Here is a 15959-nt window from a genome sequence, read left to right as displayed (position 1 = left end):
CAGGACGCCCTGCTCCCGCGCGCAGGCCCAGGGTAGCTCGCTTTGAGTGGCAAGTTGTTTGTTCGCTTGTGGAACAGTAGCAGCTCCTCTGCCAACTCTCCTCTCTGCTTCTGCCCCTTCGCTGCTGCGCCGCCCCCGCCCCCCCGGCTTCCCCTGCACTTCGCCCCGTCCTCGCCCCCCTCTGCCTTGCGCCCTCTCCCTCCCCGCCCCCCAGCCCATCTTTCAGCCCCTTCCCAAAGTCATTTCTTTCCCGCCCCCCCCCCTCCCCTGCCTGCGCTGGAGACGTAAAAGGAAGAGGGTGGAAAAATACCCCGTTGACAAAGAAGACGGACACACAACAAACCAGAGAATACAAACAGATGCGCTCCAGATGACAAAAAGGAAAAAATGGAATTGCACATTTTAGAGCACCGGTTGAAAGTAGCCAGTGTGTCCAGAGAGCGGATCCAGCACTTCACCTACGGACTCATCAAATTGGCGTTCCTCTCCTCCAAGACCAGGTAGGGGGCCCTTGGCAGCCACAACAATGAGAACGGCGATGTGTTGCAAAGGGATGGGGGGGGGGCAGAAGTGGAGGGGCTGTGGCGCCCCCCACACGCGCGCGCGCGCACGCTCACTTTTCCCGGTTTGCTCACCTAGTCCTTAAGGGATTGCACCGCCCCGGTGGGGTCTTCAATGGGGGTCGATCGCGCTACCTATATATAGCCAGAAAGATAGAAAGAGAGCTTGAGTTTTTGCACAAACACGCCCCCTTCTTCCCCTCCCCCGTCTAGTCATCTTATTTGCTTTAAAAGATGTACATGGATGAAAAGGGCTGCGAGGAGCTTCTCCCCCTCCCGCCCCCACCCTGGTGCATTGCTAAGTTTAGCTTTTCAGAGGAATGGGAAGGGTTAAGTTGCCGGGGGGGGGGGTTCAAAAAGAGAACTAGGAAAGCATCCGTTCAGGACAACAAAGAGAATCGGCAAGGCAGGGAGGGGGGCGCAGGAGGGCTCTGTGTGTGTGTGTGCGTGTGTGTGTGTTGCACATATTTGTGTCCCCGGCCCTTAAATTCATGCAGCGCTTCTTTGCAAGGTATGTTGATTGCTCAAGAGGCTGGAGGGGATCCCTCCCGCCCCGGCAGCGTCCTCGGCTTTCTCCTCGGTTCCTCTGGATACGGTCTGGAAAAGCCTTCTTTGCAGGACGAGCCGATGCGATCCAACATTTTGGTGAGCTCCCGGGCTTTTCACATCCACAACAACAACAACAGGGCAACAACGCAATTGGTCCGTGGAGTGAAATGAATGGACCCCCCCCCACCCCCTTTTGACCATGGCCTCTGAGCTGAAAATAATTTGACTTTTGTACGCATAGTAAATACGGACTGCCTGCTCTGCACCCAAGTAGAAAAACTCCGGTTTATTTCATGCAGTCAGAGCAGGAGGAGAGATGGAGAAAAACATCGTTTTCTCTCTCTTTGTGTTGGCTTAACCTTCATAATCAAGTCTGGTTGCAGTGCTGCTTCCAAAAGGACCATTTTGAGGCCCCGGGCACCCCAGCCGGCCCTGAGCGGGGCTTGCTTGGGTATTGTGCGCACGTTTCCAAACTGGGTGGCAGGTTGGCAGGGCAAGGTGAGGTTCAGGGTGCTTTCTGCCTGGATCCGAGGACGGAATGAATGGGCCCCCAGTCGAGAGCTAAACTTCGGTGCCATTGAAATGCCTCTCTTCTTCCCAGCCTGGCAGCTGACCCCGTCTGATACACTTTGCTCTGCTACCTTGTTTACAGCCTGTCTTGAATAACTCAACAGGGTGTTCCGCCTAAAATACAACGCGATTATTTTTTAAACATGCAGTTCCTTTCCAATGGTGGACAGTGACCGTTTCCCTTCCTTGCGTTCCTTCATCTCCCACTTTTGGGGAAGGGCTGGGGAATGCCAACAGCTTTTAAAAAATCACCAGTTGCTTCTAAAGTCTTCTTGGCCTAAAATCCAGGCTTCGGGGATGCCACACACTGTTTTGGTGAACCCCAGTTGTGGAAATCATGAATATCTAAGCACTTTCCCGTAAGGGGCCCAGCAAAAGTTTTAACAGGTCCCCTCCTAGAAGCAGTTTGCTAGTATCTCTCACTTTCTGCAAAATGGTTGTGTAAGAAACCCGCTTTGCAGGGTCCTTCTGAAGGAATGGCAATTGTTAGTCCACACACCACTGTGGCAATCTTGGAATGGCCAGGAAATACAACAAGCAAACTGAAATGGAAAACCGATCCTAGGATTATGTCGCTTCCGAGAAACGCTTCATGTTTATATGTTCCCAGATGAAGATGCCCATAGAAAAGCAGAATGCCTGGAGGAGATGAGACTGGACATTCTTCCTTCGGTGTGAACACATTTCTGCCACTGAAGCACAGGCTCTCAGTCTGTCCTACCTCATAGGGTTGTTGTTGTGAGAATAAAAGGTAGGACTGTCAAAAGGTGCTTTGTTCCAGCAGAGCTGTGCGCAAGCAATGTTCCTCTGAGGGGGTCCCCCTGCCTCTCTGCCTCCCCTCCTGCTTTCTGACCCCTGGCTTATCTCAGGTGGCTTCCTGTGAGCCTTTTGGGCTGACACCAGGCCGCCTTCCCCCTGCCGCCTTCCCTCCATTTGTATGGCCAGCTCGGAGGGGTGCTGCATCCGCCACTCACCTTTGTTCTCTGGGGGGGGGGGTCACACCCCCAAGACTGCGGGGGTTAATCCCTGGAATATGCTGGGGGGACAGCCTTGGTATCTAGAAGAAGCATTTTTGAAACTTCTACACAGTTATCACAGCTTAAACCCTTGAGAAGCAAACAAAGACACGAGTGACAAGGAAATTCTGTACTTTTGTGGTGTGGGTAGGTGAGATGCTGGAGTGTTGGGTGGAAAGAACTCTGTGCGTGTTTTGGGCCACTGGAGTGGAGAAGAGCCCTGGCATCAAAGACACCCCCCAGAGTCTGGATCCCTTCCCTTACGGATGGACTGCACTGGAAGATCCTGTCAGAGTCACAAACTCTTGGCCAGGCCTACCTCACAGGGTTGTTGTGGAGTGGAGAAGGATGCAACTGTCTTGCATTCCTTGATAGGAAGAAAGGTGGGATACAAATAGAATGAATAAATAACTAGGGAGGCAAGAAACTTTCTCACCTTTAACAGGAGCTTGCTGGCAATGTGCCACCCCCAGGATCAGAGGCAGGAGGCCCATGTTCCTCAGCTTCTGGGGAACATGGGCAGGAGCATGTTGCTCCACGTCGGCCCTGTTCGGTTCCCGTCAAGAGCTGGCTTTCCACTGCAGCGTGCCAGTCCCGGGGTTATTCTCCCGTTCTCTGGGGAGGCCACAGCTTTGACCTGAGCAAAGGGCCCTGTGCCCAGTTCCCTTCCTAGGTCTGTGTCCCGGTGGCCATCAGGAGAGTGTGCTTCTTATTCTCAGCATGGTGGGTTTATTTATGATTCGCAAGCGGCATGGCACGTAGCCACGGGGAGGCCTGGCCCTCTCGCGCCCATCGGGCTAGTCCAAGCCATCGGCCACTGCTCATTCCTTTGTCTGCTTTTCAAAACCCTCCCGACAGCCAATGCTCACCGGGCCGATCACGGCCAGCTGAAAGGCTAAAATGCCACATTAAGAGCTGAAAAACTAAAATGCAGTGCAGATGTTTAAAACAGCTGGGAGATGACCGTCCTGCGATCGTTTTTCTCGTGGAAGAGTCCTTGCTGTGCCCCTTGGCAAGGAGACCCATAAACGGATACTTTTTGGGACAGAGTGGTACTTCCTCTTTGGTTTGTTCTGCCAGTCGAAGGGGTGACTCGTGACCCCGTTTTCCTTCGGCACACCAGCTCGTGAACTCAGAGGTTCCAGGTGCTTTCCCGGTTGCTCATTTCCTATATTTTTATCCCACAGCTGGCACTGCAGCCTTCCCAGAATGCTTTGCCTTGCCCTGCCTTACAAACGAAAAGGCAAAACATGCGAGGGGAGGGGGCAGTTTGGCCTTGGTTCCACCCGAGTGAATGGTCTTTCCATGGGGCAGCTGCTTCTCTGGGCGATGGATGGGGTCGTGCCAGTTGTGCATCGGCCTTGCCATTATTCCTGGGGTGGGGCCAGGAGGCGGCCCCCAGTGGCCTCCGATCCCCTGGTTGTTGGCAAAAGGCAAAATACATTGCCTTTCCTGCCGGCAACATCTCTGGATCCTGCCCCCCATCCTCAGTGACTTTTAAGCCACGGGGGCGGAGCTTCAGGCCCCTTCCCTGATTCCACTGCACACAAAGGCAGATCCACACATGACGTAAGAAACCTCCTCCATCCCAGGGACAGGCGGATCGTGTCCCAGGTCGTCTTTATTGCCTTGCATTGACTCTTTTCCCAGCCCTCTTGCCCACGGTTCTAACTTGTACGCCCAAGAGATGACTTTGGAAATGTGAGCAGCACTGCATCCCATAATTTCACCCCAGGGACAACTGAAGACATGACGTAAGCCTGAAGGACTCCCCTGCACAAGAGCGCAAGGGCTTTCTCCCTGATGCTCCCGAGCACCGGACTAGATTTGAAGGATTTAAGTTGCAGGACGAGAGTTTTTGCTCAGCCTCTTGAGGGCGAGCGGAATGGACCCGGCAGCCCCCCAGTGGAGCATGGGACCTGGAGGCCTTCCTGCAGTTGCCGGACATCCACCTGTTGCCAAAGTTCAGGCTCTGCTGGAGCCCAGCAGGGGTGGCTATAAAGTACCCCAAAAGTCTCCCCTCCACACCCAACGTGTCCTCCTCTTGCTTTTTTCGGAGTCACCTGCTTCAGGGCAGCAGGACCTCGTTCTCCTTGAGGTACACCCTTTGCAGGATGTGCCGCTGTGTTTGGGAGCCCGCGAGAGACTGTCCCTCCACAGAGGCAAGCGAACTGTTCCATCCCGCAGGAAGCCAATGCATCAGAAAGAAAATGTCTCCTTGAGGAGGTTTTGTGATGTGCTGTCATGCCATCTCCAGCTGGTGGTGACCCCACGAGCCCTCCAGAGGGTCCTGTCCACGGCAGCCCTGCTCATCTCTTGTCAGTCCAAGGCCACAGCTTCCTAGATGGCGTCTGTCCAGCTCACCTTTGGCGTCTTTCCCGCTTCTCTTACGGTCTCACAGATACAACCCATGCAGTACTTTCTGCGCCATCTTGAAGGGCTCCACGCTTGGACCTCATCTCCAAGCTTGGGTCTGAACGAGGAAGAGCCCTGCAGCCTCTCTGATGCCGCCATAAGATTGGCGTGCAGAGGACTTCCTCCTTTGTCACGTGCCTTCAGGTCTTCTTGGACTTATGGTGGCCCTATGAGCTGAAAGCCCCCCAAATTGTCCTGCCTTTAACGACCCTGCTCAGGCCTTCTAAATCAAGTCCGCAGCTTCCTTGATGGTGTCCAACCATCTTCTGTTTGGTCTTCCTTTTCTTCTTCTGCCTTTGACTTTCCCTGCAATTATCTTGTCCGGGGAGCACTACCTTCTCCTCTGTGCAGGAAATCTTGTGGTGAGGAGATGCTGTCAGTACAAAGAAACCACACATCATGCGCTATCTCTATGTAACTGAAGAATCCAACCCACTTGTGTCCCACAGACTGCCGCGCACGTTGCCAACTTAAGTCAAGAGATGTGCCAAACCCTAATGCTGCCCCTGCCCATCTTCCTGGGTATGGCTCCAGCCCAGGGCTGAGCTAAAAGCAGAACTCCCGATGCCTCGAACTTCAACTCCCAGCATTCCTGACCATTGGTCCTGTTGGCAAGAGCTTCTGGGAGATGGAGTCGAACACTTCTAGGGACCTACCTTCTGCCCAACTCCACAGCTTGGGAAGTGAGACTTGCATCATCCGCTGCCCCTTCCAAAACTCCTTGCCCTTCTGAGCTTAGCTGCAGCAAAGAGGAAGGTAGGAAAAAAAACACACACACACATACACCTTCCAAGGAACAAGGCTTAACTGGCTTAAGTTCACAGTTAAACTCAGGAAAATATTTGACTCAGTACCCGGATCTCCCAGCCCAGCATCCCCAAAAGCAAGGCAGGAAGTCTTGCCTTCATTGTGTGCATCTCGGGTTTCCACTTGCCAAAGCTGCTTTTATACAACCACCTTGATCGCATGGGTGAAGGCAGTCCTCCAGATCGTGGACGGGCGACAAGAAAGTCCCCCAAAGTTTTGGACTTCAGCTGCCAGCATTTCTGGCCATCAACTGCGCCAACCAACGCACTTAGCTCCTTCAAACCATGGCCGATGTCACGGAGAAAAGGAAAGTAGAGGAAAGGACAACCAGGCGTCTTCTGCCACCTTAACAGGGTCGTTGTGGTCTACGCTTGTATGGACGAGAGTCTAAGGTATCCCAGGGGTTCTTTCCTTCCTGGTAAGACAACAGTGCAACTTGCAAATTATGCATTTTTCAAATTATGCAATTTAAAGTCTTCTGAACTTCAGCCCTTGGTGGCTAATGAGCTGGCTGCCGCATGGGGATGCACGGGTGGTGGGCCTGATGGAATATCAGAATATTCCGAAATGGACACATCACCCTAGTGTGGTTAAGTGAAGACGACTGCATCAAGGCCTTTAAAGAAATAGGAAGAGAGATGAAGATATGAAAACTGAGACCTGCTTTATACAGAAGCTGCGCTTGCCCCACAACTCAGCTCATTTTTGGCTCTGAAGTTGGCAAGGAGTTATTTCCTACCACAGTCGTCTGTTCTCTGGGATGTACTTGGCAACGGAAGTTTTCCCAAAATTCTGCATTTGAAAAATTTCCAGTCCAGCTAACACAGGGTCCTTCACATAGGAGAAATCCCCACTTACACCAGGTCACCTCTAGATACTGCCAAGAGATCTAATTTTGAAAACAACAGCTAAACACACTGCCTGGTGTTGATTGTTTGGCCCTGTACATCAAAGTACTCAACTTGCAACATTTCGAGGGGGAAGTTGTGATTTCAGTGAAATTCTGTGTTGAATTTTTGTTGCAACACTTCACTGCTACTTGTAAAACAATGGTAAGACAACACTGAGTATTTCCCTTACATTGTTTAAATTGCAGAAAAATAAAAACACTGAAAATGATTCACACTAAGTATCAGTTGCATCTCATTTAGTATTATCAAGACAGATGTATAAAGGATATATGAAAGATATCGTCCTATTTCAGTGATTTCTCTGTATTCTTTCACATACTTTGCTAAGGAGACACATTCTGAAACTCTGACGCTCTGAGAAGGAACAGCAGGGGAGATGCATTCATTTTGACAGACGAACGTAGGAAAGTTTTCTGCTGGAAAATAAAGCACCAGACCATTTTCTGCTCCAGAACTTTGTGTGGACAGACCTTTGCATGTGCCCTGGGGATAGATACAACTCCACAGGTGTAAGACATGCACCATGGGACGTGAAACTGCATGGGGGCATGGATCAGGGCCTGAAGAAGGGCTGGGTTGGTTCAGCAGTAAATGTGTTCCCCCGGGACCATGGAAGAACCTGGGCTGAAATCTGTCCTTGGTGACCTTGGGCATTTATTCCCTCTTGGCCTAGCCTACCTCACAGGGTTGTTGTGCCAGGAGTGAAACAATGCACCACTTTGAGACCCTTGGACAAAAGGCAGGATGTGATTCCACAAGCAAGAGAAAATACGCCAATGCAGCAACAGGTCTTCAGTGTCTCAGGCACAAGGATATTTGTCAAGGCAATGCTCGGGATCCACCGGGGAGAAGGTGCTGCGGACTGAATCCTGGGCAAAGCAAGGAAGGGCTCTTGGAAACCGACCGGGGGCTTGCAGCCATTCGACAGTCCAGGAAATCTCACCATAAACCTGCCAAACCTGGCCATGCCGTCTCGTAAAATCAAAGTTTCCTACCAATCAGTTTTTCCACTGGAGAAAACAGCTTGGTGCCACTGAACAAGGTGCTTTTGCTGCTTGAAAGTCCAGCACCGTATGTTTCTCTGGCTCAAGTCACCTAGTCAAAGAAATCAGCCAAGTAGGATTGTGATTTTATGCTTTAGGTGTTGATGGAGGTGAGCCAAGCAAGGCCGAGGAGTTACGAGAGAGCAGGCTGCATCTTCTCAACACTTAAAAACCATAAAAATGTATGAAAATTGACATAAATTGGATTTGTGTCCTGCGCAGTCACTAGCAAAGCTTGGTTTGACCTGTCTTTATTTATTTATTTAAAACTTTTTCATACCGTCTACTATCAAATCATCTTGGGACAGCATGCGAGATTTTAATTTTGTTTGCTGCTTTGTCATTTGTGCAGGAAAGGGTTAACCAAGGCAGAATGAGACAGAAAGGTGCCACACTGGAAGGTAGCACCGAAACCAGATTGCCCATCGATGCCTCTTCCTGTATCTTCCTGATACAGCTGCAATCCTGGGCATAAATCCCATTGAACTCAATGGAAATTAGTTTGGAGTTCATTTACATAGGGTCATGCCGTCGGCCTCCAACTCTAAAGGGGTGAGAAAGACTGTATGGAAATGTTCTAACGTCGCTCCTTCATTGGGTTGTCACGGAAAACACACAAACTATATAGAGCCAGTGTAGTGAGAGCTTGGGACTGGGACACGGGCTCAGTCCCAACCCAGCCATGAACTCGCTGGGTGACCTCGGGCCGGTCACAGACTCTCAGCCCAACCTACCTGACAGGGTTGTTGTGCAGGTGACATGGAGAACCTTGCAAGCTGTCTTGGGTTCCTTGCAAGAGGAAGAAAGACAGATCATAAATGCAATGCAATGGTAACAACAGAAAAGCAAAACCTGTTTGTAAGGATGAAAACACCCAGCTATTATACAACTCTGTTATCAAGTCATATGGCTTTGGGGTCAGATTGCATCGTTCTCCAGGCAGCATGCAGCAAATGTTCAGTGGGAAACCCTTTCAACCAGTGATTGAGATGGGCTCGATTTAAAGCGATCCACCCTTTCGGAGTCCCACCCTGACTTAAAGCCCAAATTTCCTTTTAAGACTTGCAGTGATTTTAATAAGTTTGGCAACTAGCTCAGGCAAAACCAGTTAATAGTGCTGTGTGTGTGTTCTGCCAAGCATAGCCGTTGCCACAACTGGAGAGTTTGCGGTTACGGGTCCCCCTTTCCCCCTCTTTTAAGCCGGGAACTCTAGATGCTTCTGCGTTCACTGGCATCCCATCACACCTTGTGGAGCGCGGCATATGCTTCAGTTGTATCTTGTATTGTTTGGGTCCTTTCGGGCTGGGGGAGTACATCTACCAGTGATCCGTGGCACAAGCCCGCTATTTACCTCCTTCCAAGGAACGTGCTTCCCGGTCCCCTGTCCACAGGCAGCTGTACAGAGGCAGAGCAACCTCGGATGCCCCACCCGGACCATTTTGGCTGTTGGCAGCTCCTCTCTTGGGATCCTTCTCCATGGAGGTGCCAGAGATGGAGTCTGAAGCCGTCTGCACACAAAGCAAGCCCCCCGTCCCCCGCCCATTGAATGCCGGATTTCCTTCTTGCCCAGAGTCCCCTGGAACCAATTTTCCCCCACTGTGTCACCTGATCTTTGCTTCAGGGAGGGGTACTAGCCAGAAACCTGCCCGTTCCAAAGATTGGAACCGTGGAAGAATCTTGGAGAACCTGGCCTCCTCTCACAACTGAGTGAGAATCGCAGAGCAGGGAACCGCAGAGTGCAGCCGAATGCCAGAACGAGCCCCCCGCCTCTCCAGGCCGCTGGTTCCACTGCCTGCGTATGGCTCTGATAGTTAGGAAGCTTCTCCTGATGTCCAGCCTGAATCTGGGTTGTCGCAACTTGAATGGATCATTCCGTGTCCTGCACTCCGGCATCAGCAAGAAGAGATCTTGACCTTCCTCTTTGCGACAGCCTTCGAGGTACTTCTAGAGTGATACCATGTCCCAACTCAGCCTTCTCTTCTCAAGCCTGATCATGCCCAGTTCTCCCAGTCTCTCCTCCCAGGGCAGTGTTTCCAAACCCTGGAAGACCTACGCTGTCTTCTGTCACTTGCCACTTTCTGCCTCCGTACAGTGTACTCTGCACAGGTATTCTATTATTCCCCTAAGGTGTGAGATCTTAGGAAAGAGGTCAGACAAAGGGTCTTTGTTGGAAAAGCCATTAAATAAATCAAATGGATCCTCCAGAGTCATTTGCACGATGTTTTTGATACAAAACTGGGAGGCGTTACGTGTTCCGTTGTTGGAATTCCGCACAGCAGGTCTGATTAGGAGAAATGAGTGCCGAGAGAGGGATTTTGGGGTGTCTGTGGTCAGCCAGCCCTTAATAGGATGCTCCAGTGGCTCGGTTCTCATTGGCTCGCTTTTGACCTTTTCTGGCTTCCCTGTTTGTGCACACACACACACACACTGCCTAGGATTTCCGCATAGCAGAAAAGCTGGCAAATATGGGTTGTGTTGGGTGGAGCAGCCTGTCCCAGGAATCCCAGCGGGGTCTGCATCTCCTGCCAGCAGTCACAGCTTTCCGTCTCGCAACGCCTTGGCATGGAGCTTGGGCACGGCAGCTTCCCTCCAGGATACAAAGCCCAGAAAGCAAAGTGTGTTTTCGACCACCTCAGCACTCTCTGTGTGTCCCCACACTTCCACCCCATGTCACAGTCACTCTCTCGCATCCCCCTTACCTGTCCCTGAGCACTCCGTTCGCCCAAGCCGTCATACATATTGACCTCAGACACGGTGCCATAAATAAGTTTATTCTGGACTCGTAGGCAAAAGAAGAGACAAATACCATATTGCACAGCCTGTTTGTCGCTTCCTGCTGGGAAAACAAAGCGATTAAGAAAGAGGCAAAGGGTCAGGCCTTTGACTGGAATGCGGGGTGGGTTTGTGCAGAGGGGGTATCCAATGTCTGGATCAGCACCAAACTGGGTAGGAATGGAATGGGCAAAGAAACTTGCCAGTACTACGTGTGCCATTTAAAAGAAGTCAGGATGCTGTTTAAAAACATATTTGGTGAAATGTGGGCAGCTGTTTGACTGGATGCTAGGAGAGGTCATCCCCAGCGTCTGCTCCCACTGGTGTGACTGGTGTTTCCCGAAAAGGCAAACGAAGTAAGACATGCTGGAAGTGTGCAAGATTGTGCATGGTGTGGAGGAGATGAATGACGAGAAGCTTCTGTCTCCTTGGCTCCACATGCAAGAACCAACGGCCTAATCTAGCAGGGCTTCTCCCGTGTTTGTATGCTCATGCAGTTATGCTAAGCATGGACCCATTCTCAAGATCACTAGCTGGAAAATAGGGAAGGATTCTTCTGAGATCAGCGTTGAGAGTCTTCCCGTGTGAATCGCTTGCCAGTTTTCCTGGGCATGTTTCTAAGAAGTGCAGAAGTGGTCAGGTTTGGGGCTGAGGCTCTCCTCGCTGTGGTCCCCCACACACAAAGCCTTCTAAGCTCAGAAGGGCAAGAGTTCTGGAAGGGGCAGCGGATGATGCAAGTCTCACTTCCCAAGCTGTGGAGTTGGGCAGGAGGTAGGTCCCTAGAAGTGTTCGACTCCATCTCCCAGAAGCTCTTGCCAACAGGACCAATGGTCAGGAATGCTGGGAGTGAAGTTCGAGGCATCGGGAGTTCTGCTTTCGGCTCAGCCCTGGGCTGGAGCCATACCCAGGAAGATGGGCAGGGGTAGCATTGGGGTTTGGCACAGCCTCTGGAATTATCTGCACAAGAAGCATGGGAAGAGGATTCCTCTGGGTCGTACATCTGGAGAAGTGAAAGATGTGCCAGCACATTTCTAACCTCGAGTCTGTGCCCTACAAGCATTGAGCTTCAGCTTGGTTATTGGGTTCCGGCCCAGCAGTCTCATAAAGGCACTGCATTCTGGGAAGAAAGCCTCTGCTCTTGGACAATGTAAACATGAAACAAGTAAGACAAGCCAGAGAGATCCCATGTGCCCGAGCATCTGGATTCGGGAGGATTCTGGAAGGCAGAGCAGGTTGAGAAATCCAGACGGCTGGCTGGCTGGCTTCCCCTGCAAGTTGCCATGCAGGGCGTGAGCAGAACCACAGGTCCAGCTGCGCCAAGGCAGAGCACTGGAGCGGCACTGGTCGCACACGTGCGCCTCTGCGCCTGCCAGGCCAGCTTTCTGGTGCCCCGAGGAACTTTGAGGAATGCTGGAAAGGCAAGCTGACGAAAGACACTGTGCAGCGCCCACCAAGAGGTTTCAGAATTTCTTGCTGGCTGGGAGTACCATTATTCTGTACCTCTCATTTTCATTCCTTTCTTTTGCTATAAAAGTACCTCTCCAAAGCAATTCGCAGCCGTTCAGGCACGCAACTGCAGAACTATTGAAATGCACAAAATCACACACGTTCCAGTTGCACCAAGCTTCACACAGAAAGCAGAGCGGAAGCAAAAGACTCCTGTTCAAAGTCTTGCCTCTTGTCTTCCTTGATGACTTTCCGGGGCAGCATAGGGCTGAAGTGTTAACAGAAGGATGACTTCCAAATCACGAGGAGGAGGCGTTCCCCTATACTCCTCACTAGTCAGACCTCACCTGGAGTTCCATGTCCAGTTCTGGGCACCAAGATTTAAGAAAGATGCAGGCAAATTAGAAAGGGTCCAGCAGAGGGCAACAAAAATGATCCAGGGTTTGGAAACACTGCCCTGCGAGGAGAGACTGAGAGGACTGGGCATGTTCAGCCTTGAGAAGAGAAGATGAGGAAGGACATGGTATCTCTCTATAAGTACCTGAGAGGCTGTCACAAAGAGGAAGGCCAAGATCTCTTCTTGCTGATGCCAGAGTGCGGGACACGGAATAATCAAGTCAAGTTGCAGCAACCCAGATTCAGGCTGGACATCAGGAGAAGCTTCCTCGCTGTCAGAGCAATAGGACAGTGGAACCAGCTGCCTGGAGAGGTGGGCGGCTCTCCCACACTGGAGGCATTCAGGGTGAAAACGGACAGCCTTCTGAGTGGGATGGTGTAAACTGGTGTCCTGCAACAGCAGGGGGCTGGACTCGATGGCCTTCTTGGCCCCTTCCAGCTCTTCTAACCTGTGATTCTGTGATTGTGGGTGTCCACTGCCTAGTTTTTCTTTCTTGAAGATCTGGGTTGTGCTTGGCTTGCAAGGTGGCTAATAAGATTATGTGAGTGGAACCACAACACGATGTGGCAGCAGCCGGTCTTCATGGGCAGGATAACCTCCAGTTTGCTGTGCCCTCTTCCTGGATACTCCATTACATTCCTTCTCCCTGCTGCTTAATCAGCGCCCTCCCACACAGCTGCACCATAATTGATCACGGGGATGTTTTGGGGAGGGGGGATCCCTTTACAGCTTTTTCCAGAGAGCCCCACCCACCCGTGCAAACCTGCATGTCCTCCGAAGTCGGCCAGTTCTCCCTTTTTGGCGTGGCTGGTACCATTTTAGCTGCATAACCTGGAGAGTAAGTTTGCAATTTGTATTTTACATGTTCGCCCTTGTAAGGGGAAATCACCTTGCTTATTCTCCTGCTAATTTTAATGTTTTTTAAATGCTCCAAGTGTTTCATTCTCATTTATTCTCTGATTGTCTGCTACTCACTTTCTTATTCTGATCATAGAGTTAGGAGGTGCCTCCAACTATTATCCTTATATATTTATTTTTTAAATTTATAAACCACACCAGTAGTCCTACACAGGACTCTCGGGGTAGTGAGCAAGTAATAAATATTTATAAAATAAAATAAAAAACAACAAAAATAATATAATGTTGACCACTGTATAGATGATTATTTTAAGCAAGTATAGTAGACTAAAACCGTCAATAAAATGCATGCAAAATTTAAAATCAATTCAACACTATTTAATTACTAAAGTGTCTGGAAAATAGAACTGTCTAGTTCTAAAATAGGAAGTAATCTTGCCTTCCCCCTCCTGTCGCCTTGAATCCAGGAAATCTAATCTCTGCCTAGAACCTTCTAGCCAACAATTTAAGTCATTTTTCTTTGCTCAAGCCACCTGGATCTGTTTGGATAAGATGCAATTGATACAGATGTACAAAAGAAATGTTAAGTCACCGAAGGCCAGAGGGTCTTCAGCAGAGACTGCCCCCCACCTCCCGGTTGCAGCCCAACCCATCTCCAAAACAAGAGCACGGGGCATTGTGTGTCCAAGGACCATCTTCAATTCCAACCCTGTCTTACTGTGGAAGAAGGCAGCCACTCAAGTATCTAGTCCTCAGGGTGTTTACCAGCCCCTTGAATTGTGCTCAGAGAAACACGTCCCTCCGAAGAGAGGCGAAGAGACTGGCAATCCATCCCACTTTGCAGAAGGGGTTCGAAGAGTCCTCTCTGTGAAGTGACTTCCAAAATAAAAGGAATTGGTGCAGGGGCTGGGAAGAGGGGCAGCACGACAGAGCCCCCAGACTGAGCACCGAGCACACGGGGGTCTGACCACAGGATTCCCCGGTGCACCTCACCTTGCATTTGCATTTCAGTTGCACTCATCATTTCTGCATTTCTGTGTTCTACATGCACATTTTTGCTCATTGCATGTTACATTTGTGTCCCCGTCTGTCCTGTACTGGTGATGTATTTTTCTTTGGGGTGCTGCAGCGTTCGGGCCCCACATTTCATGTGGGGTAGCTTCCATGTAGCCTGAAGTGCCTGATCCTGCCTAATCTTGGAAGCTAAGCAGGGTCAGGCCTGGACACAAGTGGGATGGGTGACTTGAGTGTATGATTCTATGATTATTGCTGTCAACTGCCCAGAGAGCTTTGGCTATGGGCAGTATAAAATGTAGTAGTAGTAGTAATAATAATAATAATAATAACAACAACAACAACAACAACAACAACAACAACAACTTCTTGGACCCTGCCTGTTGCATGATGTCTTGACACAGCAACTCTTTTTGCCCTTGGTTTAAAAGGGTCTGATGTTGTTTGCTGTTGAGGTTAAAGATATATTGGAAAAGATCGTGGGTCTGAAGGGATCCGCAGTTCAGAAGGGGTTTCAGTGGCTGCAAGGTGTGAAACAGCAGGCTATAGAGTGCTCTTCCAGACTGTGGCTGCACCGTTCAGCTCCCGGGCTGCATGAGAGGCAGTGTGGAGTAGTGGTTAGAGTGTTGGACAGGGACTTGGGAGATCTGGGTTCTAGGGCCCACTCAGCTCCCTGGATGATTTTGAGCCAGCTATTGAACCACAGCCTAGCCTCCCTCACAGGGTTGTCGTTGTGAGATAAAATGGAGAAGGGGAAGGCCTTCTAAGCAGCTTGGGTTCCTTGCAAGAGGGAGAAAGATGGCACATAAACATAATGCAATGATGATAATAAGAGGAATGCTTCACTGGTGCAGCTGGAGCAACGTCTTCCATGGAGGGGCAAGCCCTCCGTGCGGATGGCGACCAGCCTCGACAGCTTGCCGAGATTAGACCAATGCAAGGAAGACGCTTACTTGGTCAATGGCGTTGAACAGGGAGGGCTAAATTCTGGCCCTTCATCCAGAGACAGCCTTGCTCTTGCCCCACACAGCTCCTTCAGGTTCATGAGCAGGACTTGACGTGTCACGTGCTCCCACTCGGAGATTTAGCATCAACCCTTGGAGCAGACTGCAATTCCAGCAGCGCATGCCAGCAACAGGATCAGAAGGGGCTCCTCAGAAGGAAGCCTAGAGGTGGTGATTTACCCAAGGAAGTTATCAGGAAAATAACCGCTACTCCCAGTTAGACCTATGGGCTGTCAAAACCTCCTCTTCAGACAGTTTTAAAATCTGGTATGCCCGTCCACACTCCACAGTGCATCTGCCCCAAAGACCTCCTCTGATGGGACAACTGACATCTTCAGGAGCCAGGGTTAGGTGGAGTACATACCCGAGCACTGCTTTGCTTGAATTCCCAGGTCTCCACATCACAACAACCCAGAGTATGGGTTCTTCTGGAATTGTGGGTTATTGTTATATGTGAACCCTGCACTGTGGTTTAATCATGGCTTGCTAACTCAGAAAGAGAAGCCATGGATTGTTGCTGGGTTGTGAAACCTGGGTTGTTTCAACATAGTTTAGGGTTCGCATGTAACACCCACCCACAATTCAACAACAAGCCAT

The 15959-nt window shown here is 50.5% G+C and overlaps 1 protein-coding gene across 2 annotated transcripts in view; it reads left to right on the top strand.

The window, feature by feature from the left end:
- Positions 1 to 225: 225 nt before the first annotated feature.
- CASTOR2 (cytosolic arginine sensor for mTORC1 subunit 2) overlaps positions 226 to 15959 on the top strand; it is a 48215-nt gene continuing 32481 nt past the window's right edge. The window contains exon 1 of one of the 2 annotated variants that reach the window (XM_044430065.1): positions 226 to 500. In XM_044430065.1, coding sequence (XP_044286000.1) covers positions 388 to 500 — 113 coding nt within the window. In that variant the 5' untranslated portion in view covers positions 226 to 387. The remainder of the gene's footprint in view (positions 501 to 15959) is intronic. The other variant, XM_044430066.1, reaches the window with a different exon arrangement.

The sequence above is a fragment of the Varanus komodoensis genome, unplaced genomic scaffold, assembly GCF_004798865.1.
Source record: "Varanus komodoensis strain SLA01 unplaced genomic scaffold, ASM479886v1 scaffold20_1, whole genome shotgun sequence".
In the NCBI taxonomy this organism is placed as follows: Eukaryota; Metazoa; Chordata; class Lepidosauria; order Squamata; family Varanidae; genus Varanus; species Varanus komodoensis.
This window is presented reverse-complemented; position numbering and strand designations above follow the sequence as displayed.